Below are 25,085 nucleotides of genomic sequence, written 5' to 3' on the forward strand. Positions count from 1 at the left end.
AAAGGAAAAGAGGCCAAACCATGATTCAATTCCCAGTGAAGGGAGGGAGCAAAGGAAGCAGTAGAAGGGATCTCAACCTGATTCAAGCCTAAAGCTCTCACTGCCTGTATTGCTTCTGCCCTTTATGCGTTGGGGCTGGGACAGGATTTGGCAACCCAGATAATGCTGAGGGTAAATGCTGTTATCTACAAAAGGGTCCACAGTGTTCAGGGAGAAGGTAAATGCCACAGAGCTCAGTACCGAGTGACCTATTGGAAGTACCAAGCACTTGACTGACACAATAGGGAGGAGAGTGGAAGAGCATGTCTGATGATAACAAATTGGGAATTAGAGTCTCCTGTGCACAGATGTAAGGATCAAGCAGAAACACCCTCAACACAACTGACATAGAGACTGCATGCAAGCATACATGACTGATTCAAAAGCAGGAGAAAGAGGAGAGACTGGAAAAGCAAAGGCACAAAATCGGGATATTAGCAAAAGAAACAAGAAAGCATCACTATAATATTTATGTGAGAAACAAGAGGCTAACATAGAAAAGGGCAGATCTGGTACTTATCAGGATAGGAGAACAAACAAGCCAAAGGAGGAAACTGAAATGATTCATTATGGAGAGGAAGAGAGTACAGAATAGCCAGATAACCTAAATTTATCCACAGCCACGGAGGCTGGTGAAATTCACACCACTGTGCAATCAGAGTAAGCAGAAGCATCAGAACCTTTGGAGATTAAATTGAGAACTGATGAAAGATAAAGCCTCTGGAAGGAAAGAGAAAAAGCAAAGGATTTTTTGAAGGAGAATAAAAAGAGGAGGATCCCAGGATTAGGCTGTTCTCAGTGATGGCAGATGACAGAACAAGGAGCAATGGTCTCACGTTGCAATGGGGGAGGTCTAGTTTGGATACCAGGAAAACAATTTCCTTAGGAGGGTGATGAAGCACTGGAATGGGGTTACCTAATGAGGTGTTGAAATCTTCATCCCTAGAGCTTTTTAAGTCCTGGCTTGACAGAACCCTGGCTGGGATGATTTAGTTGGGGTTGGTCCTGCTTTGAGCAGGGGGTTGGACTAGATGACCACCTGAGGCAGGTGCAGGCAAAATACGTCTCCCAGGTTGGATCCAGCCCACTACCGTCTGACAGCCCAAAGGGAACCTCAGACGGCTCCCAGCCTGCCATGCCCCCTCACACCACTCAGTGTTCGGTTGCAGGGGCCATGTGCTCTCTGTGTGCCACCCCATCCCCCAGCACAATCTTGCAGCTCTCAGTGGCCAAAAAGTGACCAATGGGAGCTGCCTGGGCCATCATGAAAGAGTGAGGTTTACCACTTACTTTGAGTGGCCCCCCCCATCACATATTATTGCCCATCCCTGTCCTGAGATCTCTTCCAACCCTAATCTTCTATGAGTCTATGACTTACAGGTGAGTAAATTTAACTGCAATGCCTGGTATATTGTACAAGCAGATAACAGAGAAGCCAAGTAGTGAGCACCTACACAAAAATAAGAAACAGTAAGCAAAGTATATTTCTCAAAGAAAAATCATACCAGTTTACCACAGGAACCAATCCTCCCATTAAAATCAGTGTAAAGACCTATTGATTCCAGTCTGAGCTAGAGAGAACTCTTAGGTTTTGTTTGTTTGATGAAATAACAAACTTAATGGATAAAGGAAATGGAGTGGACATAACAGCTATTGATTTCAACAGGTTATTTGATACATTTCCACAAACTATCCTTTGAATGAAACTAGAGAGTTGTGGACTCAATGAGTTGCCGCAGGGTGGGATATAAAAATAAACAACGCATTTAACAAATTGTGTTCATTCAAGAGTCAATGTCAAATTTGAAAGAGGTTCCGATACCAGCCAATGTGCTCAGTAAAAATTCAAATGCACAAATGATACAGATCTAAGAGGAACTGCAGATATTCAAAGGATAGGATCATAATACAGGACAATCATGACACATATGAGACAAAGACCTTTAAATCATTGTTATTATTCAGGAAAGGCATGTAAAGTGTGTCACATAGGAAGAAATCATCGGATGCACAATTGTAAAACATTGAACTAGGCATCTACACCACAGAAAAGGAGCTGCCAGATACAATGGGTGATGAACTGAGTAAGAGTCAACAGTGCGACACATCCATTAAGAGAGGCACATGCCATACTGAGTTGCATTGACAGGAGTATTATATATAAAATAAGCAGGGTAATTATTCCACTCTTCTTAGCACTAGTTATGCCTCAGAGTCCTGATCCCAGTTGAGGGAGGGAGGGAGGGAGGGAGGGAGGGAGGGAGGGAGGGAGGAAGGAAGGAAGGAAGGAAGAAAGAAAGAAAGAAAGAAAGAAAGAAAGAAAGAAAGAAAGAAAGAAAGAAAGAAAGAAAGAAAACCCAGATGGATCCAGGAAAAAGATGCCAAAGAGCAGACATTAGAACCATTTACAAGTGAATAAAGGGACATTATGAAGGAGGCTGGCATCAGTTATTCTCATTAGTCATTGAGGAGAAAAGATGTAACTGGGCACGTATTGTAGAATAGAAAATTTTAGTCAAAGATTAGAAACAAAAATTATCCAATGCATACTTTTGAGAATGGAGACAGCTGCCCACAATGGTTATAGTGTGTCTGTCCCTTGAGATATTGATGCGATGCTTTTAGGGTAATGAAATCAGGCCCACCTGTATGAAGGAGAAAGGATGACCTCCCTCCCCCTTTCCCAGTTTCTGTCCATTCCAGGTGAGTTTGTAATCTGATCTGATACTGGGAAGGAGTCAGGTTCTTTCCTTTCCAATGGGGTGTGAAAGTGCAGTGATTGAAGTAGATGGTGTCTCTTTGTTGAATAGCCAGGGTCCAGGCTAGAAGAGGATAGCTGATGGCAGATATAGGCTGTGTGATATCCCAGTTGAATCCCTCCCAGTGAAGAAGCAGCACTGATGCGTGTATTAATCTGGTGACTAGCGCTCCTGGCCAGCGGGGGTGTCAGCACAGTTCCTATGGTTATCAGGGAGAGAGACTAGCACTGGAGCTCATACAATACAGTCTGGTAGCAAAGGCTGGCCTGGCCAGGCCCTGGTGCCTCCGTTGCTTGCAGGGTGTTTCAGCTCAGCCTTTCCTAGAAGTTTGCCTGCTTTGAATGAAAACTCTCAAAATACAGAGACTGCAATGTAGCCACTTCCAGTAAAATCCTTCTAGTCTGCTCTGGGCCAGTGCAGGGCAATGAAATCCAGTTCTCCAGAGGATAGGGGGCCATTGGCCACAGGGCCTTACCCAGGCCTCAAGGGAAGAGAGTTCATTCTTGTCCAGGTAGACCTGCATCCAAAAGGGAAGGAAAACTTTAATCTTCAGAGGCTTTAGAAGAAAGCAGGCAGAACCTCTGGAGACTGCTTGCAGTGACACTTTCTATGTTATCAATCCATGGCAGTGTAAAAAGAAGTCACTAAAAGGGCAAAAGCAGGAACCAGAGAGAACAGGGACAAAGAACAACTATCCACGCAGCACGTGGGGACAAGCAGGAGTGTCCATTGCAAGGAGGAAGAGCTCTCCATACAAGAGGTCAGCTTCTATCAACAACTGTGGAACAGCACCTGGCTCCCCTTTATCTCCTCCATCCCCAGTATCAGCACCAGGACTCAGCAAGATTCAGGTGTGTCAGCCCCAGCTGCAGGTTTCTCTGGTAGGACGCAGAGTCTCTTCCCTGTGGACATGGGGAGCCAGCCCATCACTGCCCATGCTCATCAGAGGCATTTAGGAAAGGCAGCTCTTCATTCAGGGCTTTCAGCCGCAGGACTCCTTCCTCCAAGTCGATGCAGCACTAGTGGATGCAGACGATAGCTGGTTACTCATAGTGCATATCAGAGTCACAAGGCATCAGCAGGGTATATAGACTGTGTGGTGTCTATTACCACAAGAAGCTGGAGCCCATCCAATAATCAGTCCCTCCCCCCCCCAAGCCAGATTTTCGCATGCACCCTTCCATCAGATTCAAAGCATTCATTAAGGAAGCATTCTTCCTTAGGATGCTCTCCACTCTCGGCCTTCTTTTCCTTCCATCCCCCTAACACAACTGGACCTCTTCTTCTGAATAGACCTTCGTTGCTCCTTCCCTCCCCTCACGTCCTCCAGCTCCCCAGCAAGGCCTGCTCAGGTGGCTCTCTCGCACCTTCAGCACAGCCTCCTTATTCACGCATTGCATACTTGGCCCTTGTTAGGGGGATCAAAGACATCCCACCCCCCAACACGTTCCAGGCTGGGTAGATTCCAAATCACCTTCCGCTCTTAGCTCCCTGCCTTCATTCCCTCTGCTTCCCCATTGTGTTTCTCTCTCACCCCTGCATATGGCCCTGGGGTACACTGATCCCACACTGCACATCTGGTTCTGTCTCTTCCCCACCTTCCAGATTATGGAGTCAATCAGTCTTCAGCCTGACGCCATCCCTCCCATTGAGTGACAGTGCCCAGCCCCATTGTTTTCCCTTCCCTCATTGCTCCCTACTTCCATCCTCCCCTTTCCCACTCATCTGTCCACGCTCCCATTCCTGCATTTTCCCAGCCCCATCTTCTCACCCCATTCACCTTTTGTCTCTATCCTTGCTGCCTCTTATTTACACATCTACAAGGCCTTCACTGGCTTTCTTAGCACAGTTACAGTTGAGGTTTTCTTTACACTTGCATTCATCCCTCTCCTTCTGTAGTTCTCTCTGTTCCGTCTGCAGGATAGGGGAGTTTCACAGCTGCAAAAAGCATTTCTTCTCCTAGGAAGCATTGTCTGATGTTCTGAGTAATCACAACCGAATCAAGACGGGGCTTTCTCTTCGAGCTGTGCTAGAATCTCAGTCACAGGCTGTGTTTGGGAATGGCAGGCATAGATGCTCTCTGTCCCTACGCTGCGGGGAGGCAAAACCTCTAAGAGAGATTTCCTAGCTGAGTCTCCCTCCACTGAACAATTCAAAGTCCATGCACTCCATGCACAGACAGGCCCATCCTCCTGCATGATGGAGACTGGTGGGGATTCTTCAAGGTACATCAAAGATACTCTGAGGATGGGGCTACTTTTAAGAGATGAAATCTCCTCGCCTCGTGTCCCTGAGCAGAGCATTTGCCCCGCTCCCAGGACAGAGACACCGGGACTGGGAGATACTCTGTCTCTCTCCCATGGGGTTGCACAGGGCCCTAGCCACTGCCTTATCCGCTAAGGTTTTTTAATGATTGGAGATCCATAGCAGCGAAGAGCGTGCTGCAACCGGAGATCAGGAAGCAGGGCAGCTGACATCCTGATAGGTTTGGCCAGCAGCATCGCATGCTTCCTGCAGCCCCAGCTGGGGTCTTGTGGAGACATCACAACTGCTCCATGCATAGATGTGATGAGAGGGAACCCATTCCTTACCTTGAGAGACAGCAGAGTCTGGAGGCCGAAACAGAACTCCAGCATTTCATCCTCTGGGGAACCAGAGAGGAAGTGAGTCAGGCTCAGGCATAAGGGTTTTCTGACTGTTGCTTTTACACAGCACCTGTCTTATGACTGTAGCTGGAACTTGCTAAAAGTTATCAAAATGATGGCACATATGGGGTCAGCATGTGAGGCACAGTAGAGTGTGGCAACCCCTATCTTCCCAGACTCCTGAACTCCAGCCATCCCACAGCTGCAGCCTGCAGGGATTAAGTGCTACTCTTCCTGCCCAGACTCCTATACACAAGCAGCCATCAGAAAGGCTGGAGGAGAAGTCCCACTTTCCCACACTGGAAGGACACAGAACTAGGGATGAGCAGAAGCAAAGAGGGGGAGGGAAAAAGAATAAAGTGAGCTGGGGTGCGGAGAGCGATAGAAACCAGAATCGAAGGAGGAAAGGGTGTGGCAGAGGTACAGTAAGGAGGGCTAAAGACAACAGAGGAACATGACAGAAAGGGGGCTGGGAGTTAATAAGTGGGGCGGAGGAGGAGGGGACAAAGGCACTGGGAGAAATCAGTGATGGCTGAGAAGATAAATATGATGGGGGGAAGGGGCGGAAAGAAGAATTCGTTATTGTTGTATGCAGAGATCCACATTCCTGCAAAAAATGCAATCTCCCTGCTACTCCCTCCAATGCCTTCATTCCCATCAGCCCCTCCCAACAAGATTCTGCCTCTAGTTTCCAGACTTTTCTACAATACATTTCTGCGGCAGGGAACACTGACAAACATAGCCATCCTTGGGTCCTAGCAGGAAGGGATCTCTGGGAGGGGGACACAGCAAGAAGTTCTGGAGCCTTTCCCCATCTATTGTCTTTAGTACATGGTACTGTGCCTGGACCCAGCCCTGTGGGCCATGGGACCTTCCCCCCATCCCTGCTCCTAGAGGAGCGATATAGGTGTGCTCAGCAGGGAAGGAAGAAGCGATCTGGGAAGGGGGAAGGAAGCTCTGTTGTGCTTACCTACAATCAGCGCTGAGCACACTACTGTCTCCTGGCCAAGCTGCACCTCCACACACTCCACCTGGCCAACCACACTTAGGACAGGAAGGAAGAGATCCCCATGGTCAGCATCGGACACTTCCTGCAGCCTGTGGGACACAAGGGATGTTACTGCCTGAAACATGGCATGGAGAGGGGGAAGAACACTGGGAGCTCCAAGTAGTTATGGGCACTTCACTGTCTCCATGGGACTGGCCTGCTGAAAAGGGGAGCTCACTCATGTAACAGGCATGTCAGAGAGAGACAGATTTTCCAGGGGTAGCCCTGAGGCACTTTGGGGGCAGGTTTCCCTGAGCAGGTGCAAAGAATCATCTGGTCATCTTGGGATATGTAGTTATCTACAGCCAAACTGTTACCCCTCTGCCAATGCTCCTCAATCCTGCCCTGCAGCCATGAGTGCTGACTTCCTCTCTACTGGGGGGCATGCTCAACACCCCTTCCACTACAAGCCCTGCCCACATCTTCCTGGCATCTTCCCTACCCTGAGCACACCCTGTGCCCACTTCTCTCCCTCCCTCCAAGCACCTTCTGCATACTGCAGAACTGGCTGATTGACAGTAGTGCTGGGAAGGGGACCGGGAGAGGAGTTGATCTGGCATTGCTAGTGGCAGCGAGGCACTCGTGGGGAGGGAGTGGAGTCCTGGATTTCCCACACAGCTCTGCCAGTGCCTCTCAGTCCTACCCTGCAGCCCCCTGCTATTCCAGCCCAGGGCTCCCCTCACAACCCTGCCAGTGCCCCTCAGTCCTTTCCTCTGACCCCCTGCATTTCCAGTTTTGGGCTCCCCACATCGTAAGCACCAGGTGTGAATACAGGGGTTCCCTATATGAACTGGAGTTGGGGTATGACCAAAAGTGGTAATTTCAGATTCAGACTGAGCCCAGTTTAAATGCTGTGTTTTCTGTCCCACCTCCGTCTCTTCTGCAAAAAGGCTCTTACCCCAGGCGTTTCAGACAGCTCATGGAGATGAGGTTTTGCTGGCAGCCAGTGTTAACAGAAGCTCTTAATACTTGACCTTGGCACTAGAAGAAATATAAAGGCAGGTTAATTAATATGGACTTAAACTGATCCAACCCCCCTGGAAATAATGTGAAAAATCCCTAAAATCTAGAAACAAAAGATCATCAGAAGGTTTGGGGTTCAGATAGCATCCACAAGTTGGGGGGTGACTGGGATTCCATAGAGGCCCTAGCAAGTTTCTGAGAACCTGACCTCACTAGCATTTTCCTGTCTCTGTCTTATTATGGGAGGCCTGGTAACCTGCCACCTCCTCCTCTTCTGGCATCTTTAGGGAAGGATGATGGGTCTGCTTCCATCTCGCTGTTTCATTCTCCCTTCCTCCTACTGAGTGAGCCCCCAACCACCCATCCGTATAGTTTTGCATTCTCCTGCCACAAACTGTACTCTTGTTTGCTACTCTTGGAGTGGATTCTCCTCCCTCCAGCTCCAGTTTCTGTGAGTACCCAGACAGGCTCAAGGGAAGAGATTGACTGCTCTTCCCTGGAACCACTGCAGCATTCAGGAAATTAGAAGGGGGCAGACTCCTTTCCTGCTTTACTGCCTCTCCCCTCTGCACTCAGCTAGGGTCCAGGGAGCACAAGGAAGCAGTCACCATTTGCCTCCTGCTCGCTTCTCTCACAGCTGTTGGTGGCATTGCTTTCTAAAGCTGAGGCAGAAACAGTCCTCAGTACTTGGGAGAGGATTTATAACCCTAGGCTACCAGGAGCTGTGTGGATTGGCCCTGGAATCAATAGGTAACATGATCAGAGAAAGATGAGACAGAATCACAGAACACAGGAAAGGAGAAAGACATATTAGCTCCATCCAGTCAATCCATCGTGTCCCCTGCCAGTGCAGGACTGTTTCAAGGGCCTATTCTCCAGGGACATGTTCAGGATTCATTTTAAATTATCCAAGTGATGAAATTCTTCCCTTTCCCTTAGGAAGATTCTTCTATTGACCATCACATCTTGCTGTCATGAAAATTTCCCATATATTTTGCCTGCATGTTAATTTTCTTCATTTCACTATGGGTCCATCTACACTACACCCTTAAACTGCAAATTGTGCAGCTTATTTCAAGTCAATTTCAAAATAGCTTATTTTGTAATTTGGCGCGATCTATCCAGCTCCAAATTTCAAACTAAACTGCTATTCTGAAACGTCTCTTAATCCTCGTGGAACAAGGTTTACAGGGACGTCAGAATAGCGAGCCCATTATCTTTCAAAATAACAGGCTTGCTTAAAAGACGCAGAATAATTATTTGGGGATACCAGAAGTATCCCAAAATAGCTCTGCAGTGTAGACATATGCTATGCGAGATAGAGCAGTGAGACAGCTATAGGCAAGAGCAATCCCTCCCAGAACTCCCTGGAGGGTGGGGACAGCTCTGTACTACCTCCAATACAGGGTGCTGGATAAACTGCCAGATCTAATCCTAAATACAACACAGGCAGAGCTCTGCTTCTCATTACAATCTGTGCCACGGGAGCATGATGGAAAGAAAAGGGTTAATGAAAGAGAAAGTTCATAATATCCTGATTTCTAAACCAACTCTTTTCACTCTAAACTAATCTTCCCAGAGGGCTAATTCCAATATGAGATTTCATTTTGAAAATAAATGGCTGGTGAGTTGTCAGAGAGAGAGAAAAAAAATAGTGAGGGAAAGATACAAGCATCTAAATAAGGTAATAACAGAAAGAGTCGTCAGAACCTCCAAGACTTGGAGCATTTTTGATGGATTCAGAACTACTGAAACTGGAACAGCTAGACGTCCAGGTACATTTGAAGTAAATCAGTCCAGGGAGTATCACAATTACGAGTGCTTAAATCTGTCACATTCTCCACTAGAATCCCCAGTAACAATAAATAACAAACACTCTGGGCTCGTCTACATTGGCTTTTAGAAAAGCCGGAAAAGAGCGTCTACACTGGCCCCGATCCTCCGGAAAAAAAGCCCTTTTCCGGAGGATCTTATTCCTACTTTAAAGGAAAAGGGGCCAGTGTAGACGTAGCCACACAGTCCTTACATAGCACTTTCCACCTTCAGAATGATTTATAAATCTTAGCAAATTATTCATGACACTCAGCACTTTGTAAATATTAACTATTCCTCACAAAACCCGGGTGAGGCAGACAAGTGACTGGACCCAGGTCATAGAGGGAGTCAGTGCCAAGAAAGAGCTCATGGATTCCTGAGTCCGAGTATGATGCTTACCGTTTACGCTCCTTGTGCTAAGGAGTCATTTGGCTGCTAATCAGGAAATCACTGGTGTCCTGCAGGGCAATGGGTCAGGAAAGTACAGAATGGACAACATGAAGCTCTAATATCCCAAGCCCAGTAGCAACAGCATGCAAAGAATGTAAAACAAGGCAGAGAAACCAGCTCCAGAAGCTGCCCAAAGCACTGATTCCAGCAACCAGTGCTTCCAGTACATGCTAGCACAGAAGTATCCCTCTCAGCAGCCTTGCAAATGAGCAGCTTTGGCCCCTATCTCATGCTGCAGAGCATCCAGTTCTCTCCTTGTGGTGAATTTCATGCATGAAAGGACTGAGAGACCCAGCCAAGCTGCTGCCTATTCAGTGTATAAACCCACGCATTTATACTCCATTCACTCTCAGCTCTGGCCTCTTTGTGCACAATGAACATGAGTACATGGAACAGGATGTTAGAGCTTTGCGGAATGAAGCGAAAAGCCTTCCTTCGGGCTGACACAGCTACTTTCCTAGAAGCTACTGCTGCCAGTTACCTCATATCAGTCTTCATCATCCCAAACCACTAAGGTTAAGCATCAGAATGAGCTGTAGCTTGTACCTTGTGAGAGGACACCACTTTCCAGTGTTCTCATTCCACTGCCCCCCCGCCTCCTGCCCCCACGCTGCACAGCAGCCTACCGGAAAAATTACTACCCTAAACTCCCGGCAGCTGAAAAGAGAACAACACTGAAATGAGAAGGGCCAACCATCTGTCCCTGCTGTGAATGCTCACAGACTGGGCTGTACTCAAAAAGCCAATTTCTGACCCAAGTGTACCAAATGTCTCTCTTTCTGCCTTCGGAACCCTGAAAAGCTGTCTCAGCCACAGAATGCTCACTGAATGGGGTGTAGGTGAAACACTGACCCCTCCGAGATGGAGGGGGCAGTATGTTAGGGAAGGAAATGGGATAAAGCAGGGCTACTCAACTTTGGAAGCCCCAGGAGCCACAATGATACTCACAGCACATGCCGAGGGCCGCAACTTAAGTGTGGTTGCATATACATGTGAATATATATGCAAATATATGCAAATAGCTTCTTTCACACTGACAGACATGAATACAAAGATTAAGCCTTAAGCCATGATGCCGGAACCAAATGTGGCCAGTGTAAGCCAGTCAGCATCTCAAGGCTAAGCAGCCAGCACTTCCCACAGTGCTCCAGTGCTTCCAACACTTCCACCCTGGGGGCTAGAAACACCAACATTCACTTGTGTCTTTCAGTGCTCACCTCCCCTCCCCCCCAGGAGACGGCTGGCCATTTTGGAGCATGTTCCTAGTGGAGGCCATGTTCAAAGGATCCTACTGATGGGACCATGTGTTGAACCCTGTGTAAACCCAAACCGCACCACGGGCCGTGTGTTGAATAGCGCTGGGATAAAGCATGTGTGCTCTCAAGGGCTGAACCCTGCTTCTTGGCTGGTTAGTAGGGTGCACAGTGTTATCATAAGAACATAAGAACGGCCGTACTGGGTCAGACCAAAGGTCCTTCTAGCCCAGTATCCTGTCTACCGACAGTGGCCAACACCAGGTGCCCCAGAGAGGGTGGACCGAAGACAATGATCAAGCAATTTGTCTCCTGCCATCTCTCTCCAGCCTCTGAAAAACAGAGGCCAAGGACACCATTTTATCCCCTGGCTAATAGCCTTTTATGGACCTAACCTCCATGAAATTATCTAGCTTCTCTTTATGATGTGTCCTGTATACTACAATCGTGGACAATAATGGAAGATTGCAACAGGCTTGTAGCATTTGACTGAAACATTTCATCCCATTAATAGGTGTTAATCCTGCTGGGAAACAGTTAAATGGATTCTGCTGACTAACTGAGGCAGATAGCCCATTGCTCCATCTGGATAAAAGGGAGGTGGGAGTGGCTTTCTAGGAGCAGAGGATCTTAGGGGGTAGGCTGAGCTGAGCTAAACTAAACTATGCTACGATATTCTGAAAGAGGAATCCTAGGAGCAGCCAAGCCATGGAAGGAGGCTTGAGCTGCACTTTATGTAATGTTATGATTAATTGTTTTATTAATAAAATCAACCTCCAGGAAGCTAATATCCATGAAATCAGTGACATTTCCAAGGGCTAGATTGTTTCCTAACTATATCATGAACTCATTATCAGTCAGAGGATCATGTTTACCTTAAAGGAGCGATAACAGGGTTGAAAGGCCAGATGATGCCTGTGAGCAGATCTGGGTTTCAAGCCCTGTTGGAGTCAGAAGACTTGTTCATTGTGTTACTCTTCTTCATAGCCATTCAGAATTACTACCTACCAAACTTTAAATCTGGGGCCATCAGATGCCATTATTATTTATTCAGTGTTTATTAGTCAAATTTCCAGAAAAGAAAGGAGGGGGAAGGACTTTTTTAAGAATCAGTCATTTACCAATAGCCATATTTTTGCAGAAATCACATCAGTTTCAAAGCCAGCTAGCTGCTTCCACGGAGCTCTGTCCTGTGGCTGCAGCACATGCTCAGCATGGAGGAAAAACAGCCTCACACTGTGGGCTCCTTCAGCGTTTGTTTCCAAATGAACAATGCACAAGCCACAGTACAAAAATAACATCTTACTTCTAGTGTGCAGATGTCAGTCACATGACTGACTTTCCAATATGCCTTGCAAAATCTGCAGCTGGCAAACAATGGGATGAAATAAGGGCACTTTGCTCTAGAACTGTATGCAGAACTCGTATAAATCAAGTAAACAGAAGCCACAATGACTCTGCAGCAGAATGTGTTTTGGACATGGAGATCTCTGGAACTAACCAAGGCCCGAAATGCAATTTGACTGTATAGTTGTTCGTGTGAAAATAATGATAGATTGAGGATCCTCACGAACTAATTACCATTGACTATCTGCAGTCAGCTTTATTTCCAAATACTGCAGCCAAGTGACATTATGGGGACACACATGTCACCACCACATAATATTCTGCTTGCTTGCTTGGGTCTAACCTATAAAGAGCAGCTCTTAGCTGAAGAATAAGTTTCACACAGACGGATTCTGGCACAGAGAACAGACTTTTGTGAAGATGTGCTCAGTCTCTTTTAAAAACAATATCACAGCTAGTAATAAGCATTCGTCCCAGACCTAACAGCACTTGCAGCTTTTTGGTGACTCCTACTCAAGCAGTTTCCATGCATGTGTTTTTATCCATGAAGTGAATTAGAAAAGTTTCAGGACCAAAGGAAACTGAGTTCTTAAGGTGGGAACTCAAGTTCAATGAATAATACTTGACTATCACTCAGCAGAACAAAATAAGCCTGACTATAACAGTCGTCAATGTTTCAGAGTAATTCTTGTGAAGTGGTTACAAATTCTCTCGGAAATCCTGACTGCCTGTCACTGGATGGGCTGGCCCTTAGAGGGCTCAGACTCATTAGAACTTATCACCTGCCTCTCCAGGTGTTGGGCTTTAAGGCAGACACAAGGCAGAAAGATACCAGCCAAGAAGAAGTGCCCATGTCCAGGGGATAGGGTTTTCAAAAAAGCACTGTGGAACTGAACAAGTGGTTGAAGAAACTGTGGAGTAAGGACAGACTCAGTATATACCAAAGCACTGTTTGAACTTTGGTGCTGTTTTAATAATCCAGATTGCAAGAAAGGGTGTTATTTAACTTGCATCAGAGTGAAACGAGGTTTACAGGATCGGTTGGCAAAGGCTTCCCCAGCCGACAGATCCGCGTCTAGACTGCCGCGCTGTGCCGGATCAGCTGATTGTTGGCACAGCACGGCGGCCATATTTATTTTAATGAAGCGGGGATTATTTAAATCCCTGCTTATTTGCCTATGCCAGGTAAACTAGTTTACACAGCTCCATCAACGGAGCCATGTAGTCTAGATATACCAAAAAATGTCATTCTCCATTTATGGAAATACAAAGACCCTATCATGTTAAAATAATCAAACCCCTTTATTCTCCGAATTGGTTTGAGCAAGCCCTTTGGCTACTTTGATATACTCCAGCAGCTCAAGCCATGACTTCACACCAGTGCAAGTCGCAGTATGTCCTTTTGCTGTTATGTCAGATGTATAAGCTACTCCAGTGGCTAAAACCCAATGTAGACAAAGCTGAGTAACTTCAACAGTAATAGCCTGGAAACAAAACAGATTAATAAGTAATTGTGTGAGTCTGAGATACATGGGCCTAAACTTTCCAAAAGAGTGTGAGTGTCCCCTTGTGCGTACATTTGTATGCAACTGTGGCACCTATGTGTTCTAACTGGAAGTGCAAAGACATGCACATTTTACTGGAAGTCTAATCTTTGAATATAAGGATACTAATGGATTTAAAACTAGCCACTGAAATTGAAATATAGTTTTAAAGGAGATTTTTAGTCACCTAAAATTAACCAAAAATGGATCTATACCTTTGGCAATGGTGGTTCGACACACGTGGGATTTGGATTTACTTCAGAGATTGCAAGAGGATACTAGGAGGTGTCAGGCTAGTTTTCTTGTACATGGAACAACTTAAGAAAAAAGGCACTACAGAAGTTAAAGTAAGACTACCTCACTGGGGCTCAGTGGAGCTACTTAATGTTTGTGGATTCAACCGAACAAAGAAATCTTCTGAATCCTTACTAATTGACCACATACATTAGTGAAAATATAGCAGTAGGTGAGCCCACAGCTCTGTGGGAGAAATAAATTGTATTCAGATTCATGCACGGAACAAGAGAGGGACATATGTAGCTGTTCTGAAGAAAGAAAGAAAGAAAGAAAGAAAGAAAGAAAGAAAGAAAGAAAGAAAGAAAGAAAGAAAGAAAGAAAGAAAGAAAGAAAGAAAGAAAGAAAGAAAGAAAGAAAGAAAGATCTTGTATAGTCCACTTGACTGCGTCTGATCCAGTCTGTCAATGAGACAGACTGATAGACATAGAAAATGGAATGAGGAATTGCAGAACAGGAGAGAGAACAGAAAAGTAGCAGTTCCTCTGCTTGGGTCATTTGAAATAAGACTGGACAAAAGCACTAGCACAGCCTGTAGCTAACACTCTGGCATTGGCTCCCCAGGAGTGAAACAGATGGGACTCTGGTTATTTTCTATCACTAAATACATAAAGCAGCTCTGTATAAATGCCAGGGTTCTTACCTTGCAGTGTATGAGCAGGGACACAATCTCTTTTCGTCTGTCATTCTGTTTCTTTTCTGCCCCATTATCCTTGTCCTTCACCAGTGGGGATTGAACCCATGTGGTATACTCCCTGCTCTCACCCCGCAGCTTGTTCAGATTCCCCTCCAAGAGGCGCCGTTGTACCACACTGTGTGGCTGCTGTCTCCACCACAAAAAAAGAACATTGTCAGCAAGGTATTGGACCATGATCCAGAAAATTACTTCTACCACCAGCAGCTGTATGGGCCTAGGAAAGCAGTCTGCAAAAGCTCTTTAGGCCTGGATGAGCAACTTACTCTCAGAGGCCACACATGGCATGAGTGTCTTAAGGGTCCTTCTTAGGGGCGCCATTTCAGATTTTGAAGGGAGGTGACCGACCTGTCTATGCCGTGATGGAGGAAGAGTGAGAACATGGGAGGATAGACTGAGGACAGAGGCTTCAGCATTGTTACTCAGCATGCTCAGCACAAGCCAAGCACCAAATGAGGGGGAAACCAACCCCATCTCCCCTTCATCCCCCCTCCCATCCCACATCCTCTTTATACAAGGGCTACTATGGCATTGGAAAACTCTACTTTTTTTGGTGGACAGCTTAGCAGTTAGCTGACAGGAGCACTGTATCTAATTCCTACATAAAAGAAAGACAATTAAATAAATATTAGACCCACTCAGCTCTAACACTAACTTATTCTGACATCTTGTGGCAAGTCACTTCAGAGACACCAATGATTCTTAACATTTTAATGTATATTCTTACTTTGTTATTAATTCTGTGGAGGGAGAGAGACTCAGTCAGGACTCCTGGGCTCTATCTAAGCTCTGATAGAGGAGTGGGGCCTAGTGGGTTACATCAGGGGACAGATACATTTCAGCTCTATGTAAGAACATCAGAATGGCCATACTCGGTCAGATCAAAGGTCCTTGTAGTCCAGTATTCTGTTTTCCAACAGTGACCAATGCCAGGGGCTTCAAAAGGAATAAACAGAAGAAGCAATCATCATGATCCATCCCCTGTCACCTATTTTGTTTGTTTTAAATTTGCTGCCTTTAAATTTAATTGGGTTAGCTTCTTGTGTTATCTTAGTGATGAAATGAATAACATTTCCTTATTCTATTTTTCTATACCATTCAGGATTTTCTAGACCTCTAACATATCCCCCCACCTGTTAGCCATTTCTTTTCCAAGCTGAAAAGTCCCAGTCTTGTTAATCTCTCCTCATATGGAAGCTGTTCCTTACCCCAATCATTTCTAGTGCCCTTTCTGCACCTTTTCCAAATTCAAAATACCTTTTTTTAGACGGGGTGACCAGATCTGCATGCAGTATTCAAGATGTGGGCATACAATGACTTTATATAGAGGCAGTGTGGTATTTTGTCTTATTATCTATTCCTTTCCCAATTATTTCCAATATTTTTTTAGCTTTTTAGTTTTTAGACTGCCACTGAATATTGAATAGATGTTTTCAGAGAATTATCCACAAGGATTCCAAGATCTCTTTCTTGAGTGGTAACAACTATTTTCAACCACATCATTTTTTGTATCTATAGTTAGGATTATATTTTTCCATGTGCATTGCTTTGCATTTATCAGCACTGAATTCCATCTGCCCATGTGTTGCCCAACCACCCTGTTTTGTGAGATCCCTTTGTAACTTTATGCAGTCAGCTTTGAATTAGTCCCCATTCACCCCTTTTTTCAAGAACATTTAAAAGTTTAGCAGCAGTACAGAGCCCAGCAGCACAACACTCATTCCTATTCTTTTTTTCCCTATCTTTTAAGTGGAGTACGTGGCAATGTTTTCATGATGATCTAACAGTCCTTCAATTACTTGAATGATCAGTCTTTTGTTATTCTTAATCACCTGCCTCCCTCTTTTTATAACAAACTGTCCTAAAGGCAAAGCTGCAAGCAGCTCAAACTGTGTTGCATTTAAGAACTGCCTCTAAAGTTAGGGCATGGGCTTGCAGCAGACCTCATGTATGAAATCCAGCGGTTCAAACTTTTAGCCCCCCATAAATGGTACCCTTACTGTAATGGCCAGCTGCTTCCACCTGCCCCTGAAATATCCAGCTCTCTTATGGTAGGAGTTTGGGCTTGGTAGCTTTTTTACCACAATGTAGTGTGAATTTCTGAGAGAAAGAAGGCCTACCAAGTCCTTCTCCCTACGGCTACATCTAGACTGCAAGCCTCTTTCGAAAGAGGCTTTTTCGAAAGATACTTTCAAAAAAGCTTCTTTCGAAAAAGAGCATCTACACTGCAATCTCTTCTTTCAAAAAAGTGAGCCACTTTTTCTAAAGAGAGCACCCAGGCAGTCTGGATGCTCTCTTTCGAAAAAGCCCTGTTTGCATTCAAGAACGCCTTTTTTCGAAAGAGCACTTTTGAAAAAAAGGCATTCTTCCTCGTGAAATGGGGAATACTGCCGTCGAAAGAAAAGCCACGTTCTTTCGATTTAATTTTGAAAGAACGCGGCTGTAGTCTAGACGCAGGTGAAGTTTTTTTGAAAAAAGGCTACTTTTTTACACAGCCCACAAGTACAAGATACACTGTAATATCCTTACAGAGAACATATCCCTGCATCTCAATAGTTGTCAATTTGATCTTAACCATAAGGCTATATAAGCTTAGATTAAACCTCAAATGGAGCCCACTGTAGCTCTGATTTATCAGCTTCCCAAATGATTAGAGCAGGAGACCTGTTTTCTATTCTCAGCTCTGCTAATAGTGCAATGAATGTTGTGGGATAAGACATTCAACCTTGCTGATCCTCAATTTACCTACCCATAAAATGTGAAGGGTAATAGCTTTGTAAAGTGCTTTGGGATGAAAGACACCATCTAAGTTCAAAGAAATAATTACACCCTTTTACCTACCCACCCTCTATTCCCTGCATCCCAGTCTACACATTAAAAGGGAGGACTGCTATGTCATTTTATTCTCTAAGTACTCCAAGCTCAGTATAATGAGGCTTTAGAGTCAAACTATAACCCAGTGCCAATCAGGCTGCCAGCTAAGATTGGGGCCATGGGAGAAGGACAGGGGCTCCATATTCCCATCCTCTCTTCTCCTTGTACTCTCACAGTCTGTCATCCAGACTGTCTCACAGTCTGTCATCCTGCATTACTGAGGAGAAATAGGAATGAAGAGAAGACAGGGCAAGAAATGCAGCATGAGGGAGAAGATAAACTGGTAAGCTGGGAGGTGTGGTGTCGGGAGAAAAATGGTCCTTCATGGGAAGCTTCCTGACTCTGGGATGGTTGGACAGAGCTCCTTGTGGAATCCAGCAATGCTGCTCCTTAGCCAGTAGAGGCTGAACCTAATTCAGTGAACCTTCCCTATTTCTCCTTGCACCTCTGGAACTCAGTCCCACCTTGGTGGGGTCCCGGAATCCCAAGGGTGGGGATGGCAACACCAGGGCTGCTGACAGACTTGCCGGGATCCCAGAAGCTGCTGGGCCTTCCCCAGCCAGCCCTTCAGTGCTGTCCAGCCTGTGCTGCTCAGAATTCTGGTGATGAGTTAAAGGGCCTGAGGCTCTGGCTGTTGCCATGGTAGTGGTGGCTGGGAGCCAGGGGGCTCTTTTAAATCACCAGGCCCCAGGTCCTTCCTATTGGCAGCCGTGAGCAGCACTGCCCCGCCTAAGGAACACACCTGAGCTGAGGATTGATTGCTAGATCATACACAACAATTACATATGGCTGATTCTCACAATTTTATCACTTGTCTTGTTTTCCGCCGAGTCATGTGATCACTGGAGACTCTCAGCTTTCTTTTCTCTGTTTTAAAATCTGTTTCTAGCCCTCATGTTTGCAGAGATAAGCTGAAAAATATGATGTATCTGCACCCTAAGGGCTCAGAAACCAGAAGGCAAAGATAAACAGCCCAACCTTTATATTTTAAAAACATATCAGGATTTTTAAGCCAGTCTTGATATTTAAGTGGGATCAGTAATACTGAAATATACGTAACCGTGTGAGTTTTGGGTCAGACCAATAGCCCATCCTGTCCTCCCAATAGTAGGTGGTGCCATATGCTTTGCATATAGACACAAGAATAGGGCAGTTATTGAGGAATTCATCCCCTGTTATCTAGCTCCAGCTTCTGGCAGCCAGAGGTTTTGGGGCACTCAAAGCATGGGGTTGCTTCCCTGGCCATCCTGGCTAATAGCCATTAGTGGACCTGTCCTGCGTGAACTTACCTCGTTCTTTTTATGAACCTAGTTATACTTTTGGCCTTCATGACAATCCTTGGCAATGAGTTCCACAGGTTGACAATGCATTGTGTGAAGAAATATATCCTTTTGTTTGTTTTAACCTGCTGCTTATTTATTTCATTGGGTGACCCCTGGTTTATATGTTATGTGAAGGGGTAAATAGCTTTGGGATGAGTCTTTGCATAGGTTGGGGTGGGCAATAATTTTTACTGGGGGGCCACTCCAAGCTTTTGGCAAGTGGTCAAGGACCACACTTTTCTATGGAGGGAGTATGGGGTCTGGAATGGAGATTGGGTGCAGAAGGGAGCTCAGGGTAGAGTATTGGGGGTGCAGAGGAGCATGTGGGGTCTGATCCAGGAGAGAGTGAGAAAGGAGGTCAGGAACAAGACAGAGAGAGGGATGTGGCTAAGAAATGACTGAATGGTGATTCTGGCCTACAGCTGGAATGCATAGAATGCTGAATTGTCTCTCATGGCCCTACCATGAGTAAGGCAATGTGACCAGGTGACTAGACCACCAGATTGAGAACCCAGGTCTCCTGATTCCATTCCCAGCTTGGCCACTGGCCGGCTGTGTGCCCTCAGGCAAGTGACTTCATTTTATAGATGGAGACACTGAGGCACAAAGATGTGGAGTTAATGATATTGACCTTCTTTGTAAAGTGATTTGGGATGAAAAACACTATATAAGAGTTAGGTATTATATTATTGTCGCTCTGCAACAATTATCATAATTAATTCCCTGTATGTGGTTCCACAACCACCTAAGGAATTCACACTGGGTGATAATATGCAGCCAAAAAGACATCTTGCCACAGACACATGAAGGGAAAATCATGGGAGACAGGAGAGATTCCAGAAGACTGGAAAAGGGCAAATATAGTGCCCATCTATAAAAAGGGAAATAAGAACAACCCAGGAAACTACAGACCAGTTAGTTTAACTTCTGTGCCAGGGAAGATAATAGAGCAAGTAATTAAGGAGATCATCTATAAACACTTGGAAAGTGGCAAGATGATAGGGAACAGCCAGCATGGATTTGTAAAGAACAAATAATGTCAAACCAATCTGGTAGCTTTCTTTAATAGGATAACAAGTCTAGTGGATAAGGGAGAAGCGGTGGATGTGGTATACCTAGACTTTAGTAAGGCTTTTGATAGGTCTCGCATGTTATTCTTATCAATAAACTAGGTAAATACAACTTAGATGGGGCTACTATAAGGTGGGTGCATAACTGGCTGGATAACTGTACTCAGAGAGTAGTTATTAATGGTTCACAATCCTGCTGGAAAGGCATAACAAGTGGGGTTCTTCAGGGATCTGTTTTGGGACTGGCTCTGTTCAATATCTTCATCAACTATTTAGATATTGGTATAGAAAGTAGGCTTATTAAGTTTGCAGATGATACCAAGCTGGGAGGGGTTGCAACTAATCTGGAGGATAGGGTCATAATTCAAAATGACCTGGACAAATTGGAGAAATGGTCTGAGATAAATAGGATGAAGTTTAATAAAGACAAATGCAAAGTGCTCCACTTTGGAAGGAACAATCAGTTTCACACATACAGAATGGGAAGCGACAGTCTGGGAAGGAGTACGGCAGAAAGGGATCTAGGGGTTATAGTGGACCACAAGTTAAATATGAGTCAGCAGTGTGATGCTGTTGCAAAGAAAGCAAACATGATTCTAGGATGTATTAACAGGTGTGTTGTGAGCAAGACACGAGGAGTCATTCTTCCGCTCTACTCTGCACTGGTTAGGCCTCAATTGGAGTATTGTGTCCAGTTCTGGGCACCGCATTTCAAGAAAGATGTGGAGCAACGAGAATGATTAAAGGTCTAGAGAACATGACGTATGAGGGAAGACTGAAGGAATTGGGTTTGTTTAGTTTAGAAAAGAGAAGATTGAGGGGGGACATGATAGCAGTTTTCAGATATCTAAAAGGGTGTCATAAGGAGGAGGGAGAAAACTTGTTCATCTTGGCCTCTGAGGATAGAACAAGAAGTAATGGGCTTAAACTGCAGCAAGGGAGGTTTAGGTTGGGAGGCTTAGCAAGGGAGGAAAAAGTTCCTAACTGTCAGGGTGGTCAAACACTGGAATAAATTGCCCAGGGAGGTTGTGGACTCCCCATCTCTGGAGATATTTAAGAGTAGGTTAGATAAATGTCTATCAGGGATGGTCTAGACAGTATTTGGTCCTGCCATGAGGGCAGGGGACTGGACTCGATGACCTCTCGAGGTCCCTTCCAGTCCTAGTATTCTATGATTCTGTGAAGTACCTGGTGCTGCTGTATGTTTCTCATTATTCCTGGAGATCTAAGGCCTCCTTTTCCTCTCACCCCAGTACAAATCAAGAGTGTCTTTACTGAAGTTAGTGCAGTCACACCACTGTAAAACCAAAGTGAGTGGAGAATTGGGCCCTAACAGTATTCCCTCTAATTTTTCCATTCACGTGCAGAATAAATTTTGTTATGTGCACCAAGGCATGTGCAGATGTGAATCACTAGTAGAAACACAGCTTGGAGGCATATGAATCTCATCTGCGTGGCCACCCAAGCACTCAGCTTACAGGGAACACTGGGCCAGTACAGGAAGAGAGCAACAAATATTTTCACATAAACAGAGTGAGTTCTTCTTGGAAGTTATTGGGAGGCTGGAGTTACAGTGTTTGTTGTTCAAATATTCATACAACCACTGTTTGTGAGAATGTTCAGGAATCCTAAAAGTTTTGTGATTTTAACACAAATCTCATAAATTCATATCTGAAAGTTAGCCATAATTTACTTGCTATTCCCCTGTTTAAAAAATTTCAGTCAGCTAATGGTGTATTAGATATGTTAACATGTGACTTAAGTGACCAGTCAGGGCCAGTTCATGAGCAATTGGCAAGCAATAAAGAAGGCCTACCCAGCAGAATACAGACTCCATCTGCCTCTTATGGATGGTGCAGGGGAAGGTGTGTAACACGTTTTCCTGTAGTTTCTACATCTGCTGACCTGGTAAGAAGCTGCCTTGAGTGGTCCAAGAGTGAACTGTCCCTCCCCCTTCTCAGCACTGGGAAGTTGTAGAGATACAGGGACTATAAGGGAAAGTGGGGAGGGTAGGTGATAACTAGATACTGCTCCCTGAGCTTAGGTTGTTAGCTGATCTCTTGAATCACATGGTGAGTCAGTGCTGATATATGTACCTGGCCCGATGAGGTGAGAATGACAGCTAGTGCAACCCCATGCAGTGTCTTTGGGGATCACGGCATGAAACGTATGAATATTTTCTGAATGATTGTGCCCTGCAGCATGGAAAGGAGTTGCCACAGCTCCTTTAGGAACTAAAACAAGTAGAAAAAACTTAAAAAACAACAAATAGTCTCACAGCACCTTAAAGACTAACAAAACATGTAGATGGTATCATGAGCTTTCATGGGCACAACCTACTTCTTCAGATGACCAGCTGAAGTCCTGTTACAGACTAACTCGGCTACCCCTCTGAAGCTTTAAAACCAGTAGGGTGGGCTGATTACCTAAGGGAATAGTAAATGGCACCACACTAGGGAGCCAGATAGGGAGGTCAGCATATACTGGTTCAAAGTGGGTTTTCTAGAGGCTCAGGCAAAGAAAGGGTGCCATACTTTAACTAACACAGTCCCTTTGTTTTCCGTCAGTAAATGGACAGGACCCTTTGTCCAAAGGAGGACCCTAGCACTTGAGGAGGGTTTGGAAAGGGTGTTGGGTCCCATAAGGAAGAGGGTGATTTCTGGTATGTTTGTTAATAATCACATAGGAACTTTTTGGTTTTACGTTTTTTCTGTGATGCTTTTGTCCTTAAAATGTAGTCAGCTGAGAGAGAGCTGGATGGTATTTTGTAGTAGCTGGCATTGTACTGTTCATAACTCTCAGGCAAATAGCTCAGCACAGGGGTTGGCTTACAGGCAAACCAGTTTACTGGGGGTATCACAGGAAAGGCAGGGAACTATGCAGCCTTACCACACCCCGCCAGAAGGAAGTAGGACAATGGTTCCTGTCAGAGAAGGGATGGCTGGAGGCCAGAGACCTGGCTGGGCACCATGGAGCGGATACAGGTGCATGTAGAGATATAATTCTGTAAGATTGAGATTTGGAGACACTCCCACATAAGGGGCTGTGTTGTCTGGGGATTAGGAGATGTGCAGCTGGTGAGGGAGAGGCTGGGAACCCTGCACAGATATTGCAGCAGTTTCCCAAAGACACTCCCATTTGTTTTATTAAAATTTTATTCCTTTCTCATTCACTGACTTGTTTAATGAACCCCCAAGATCGTTACAGTGTAGTTCTCTGAAACAGAGAGATCTCTAGGTTTCAAGAAGAGTCAGTGATGGTCCCTCTAGCCTGCTTCCCCAGTGGGCTGGAGCTGCCAGGAGATCCTCCTGCAGTGGAGATAGTTGACATAGTGCCCTGTATTTCCTGGGCCTAGGAGTTGCCCACCTCAGCAGCAATCAGATCACCTCAGAGCCAGTGATTTCTTTGGGTCAGGTCACTGACTACAGGCAACTCAACCAACTTTTTGCAGGAGCCCTCATCAGTTTGGTAAAACAACCTGGAGCCTGCAGGGGAAAGGAGCAGGAAACAAAGCCAGACTGGGAAACAGCATTTCAGCTCAGATCCTGGATCAACATAGTGTGTTACACTATGAAGTAGCGGAGAAAACTCATGGTGACCAATGGGAGGGGCAGAGATGTACTTAATTGATTAATCCCAGGAGAAACCATTCCCTGTTCTTATTATACATCCTTAGGGAAAATCCTGCCTGGTCTCTCCAGCTTCTCCTCAGAGTGCAGGGGCAGAGTCCCTCGCCCCCTGCTCTTGCCCCACACCCACGCCCTAAGGAAATGTGTCAAAGCAAATCCAGAATTGGGAAACTGCACAGAAAAGTAAAACGTTTCAACAGAAGACTCCAAAGTTTCAGGGACTGGTGGGTGTGTTTACTGCGGAATACAAGAGGGACTGTTTCCACATTATATCATGTGACTCAATGTATGGATTCACATCAGCCCAACATGTAAACACATGTGAAACATTCACAGAATCCCCATGCAAGTTACACAAACTGTGTGGGCTTGGAGCTGAGAGCTAGGGGGAATCCCCTGCCATCTACTTCCTCCAGGCTGTGAAGGGGACTAGACCTAATGAAGATGGATAGGGAGAAAGATGCAGGAAGGGAGGGATAGCTCCTTTTTCTTCTCCTACCCCAGCCCTATAATGACTCTGGTGAGCTATTTGTTGTACCTGGACCTATGATTTCCCCCCCCCCCCCCCCCCCGGCTAGTATCTCTAGATTCCCTGGTATCTCTAGGAGGAGAGGAGTGGAATATCCAGTTCCAAACTGGGTCCCGCTTGACTCACCAGATCCTTGGAGGTGCCCAGCCTCTTTAAGCCATCCAGGGGCAGCAGATCAGCAGAATCCTTGTGCACGAACTGGGTGGCCTGTTTCAGGTGCCTCTTCTGTTGCAGGATGGCTTTATCCTGCAGCTCCACATCTCCCTGTTTTCTCTCCGGATCTTGAGTGTCTTCACTCTGCTTTTCCTCCCCATCTCCTAGCCCCACTTCCTGGACATAGGTCTCCCTCGTGCTCATGGCGAAGAGTCCAGCTAGGTAGGTCTTTTTTGGGATGGCAGAGTGCTCTCTAGGCTCCCTCTCTGTGTTTGTCTGCTCTCCTGTGACTCACTCAGGATCTCTGCTCTCCCTTTCCCCTTTATCTATCTCATCTGTAGCTGCCCCATCACTGTGGTATCTAGATGCCCTTCTCTCTTTCTGGCTTCCTCCTGCGCTCCGCTCTTTTCCTCCCTCCCTTCTCCTGCCCTGACTGCAGCTCTGCCTCCTCCAGCCGGTGGGTCCCTGCTGTAGCAGAAAAAGCCCCACGTCAGAAACCAATTTCCATAAATTGCAGCAGAGACGGTAAGATGCTTCAGCTGGAAAAATCCAGCAGCAGAAGGATGGCCCTGCTGCTGGGGGTTGGACTCACCTTCCTCCTGCTTTGTCTGTATGGGTGCACACATATACTGTCCTGTTCCCCACTGATACGCCAGA

At 45.7% G+C, this 25,085-nt stretch overlaps 1 protein-coding gene across 1 annotated transcript; it reads right to left on the reverse strand.

The window, feature by feature from the left end:
- Positions 1 to 3,685: 3,685 nt before the first annotated feature.
- Positions 3,686 to 24,656, reverse strand: NRIP2 (nuclear receptor interacting protein 2). The gene is made up of 6 exons (XM_006123018.4): positions 24,402 to 24,656; positions 14,801 to 14,980; positions 7,390 to 7,472; positions 6,414 to 6,541; positions 5,390 to 5,442; positions 3,686 to 3,817 (listed from the first exon to the last, which is right to left on the reverse strand). The coding sequence occupies exons 1-6, from the start codon at positions 24,630 to 24,632 to the stop codon at positions 3,725 to 3,727; spliced, it is 768 nt and encodes a 255-aa protein (XP_006123080.1). The 5' UTR covers positions 24,633 to 24,656; the 3' UTR covers positions 3,686 to 3,724.
- Between the last annotated feature and the right edge of the window lie 429 nt (positions 24,657 to 25,085).

This window comes from Pelodiscus sinensis, chromosome 1 (genome assembly GCF_049634645.1).
Source record: "Pelodiscus sinensis isolate JC-2024 chromosome 1, ASM4963464v1, whole genome shotgun sequence".
Classification (NCBI taxonomy): Eukaryota; Metazoa; Chordata; order Testudines; family Trionychidae; genus Pelodiscus; species Pelodiscus sinensis.

Bases quoted from the DNA above. Each gene is read 5' to 3' on its own strand.
- NRIP2 (XM_006123018.4), bottom strand. From the start codon at position 24,632: ATGAGCACGAGGGAGACCTATGTCCAGGAAGTGGGGCTAGGAGATGGG. The intron at 14,981-24,401 runs GTGAGTCAAGCG...TGGTGGAGACAG, and splicing joins TGGGCACCTCCAAGGATCTG to CAGCCACACAGTGTGGTACA. The intron at 6,542-7,389 runs GTAAGAGCCTTT...TGTGTCCCACAG, and splicing joins AGCTGTCTGAAACGCCTGGG to GCTGCAGGAAGTGTCCGATG.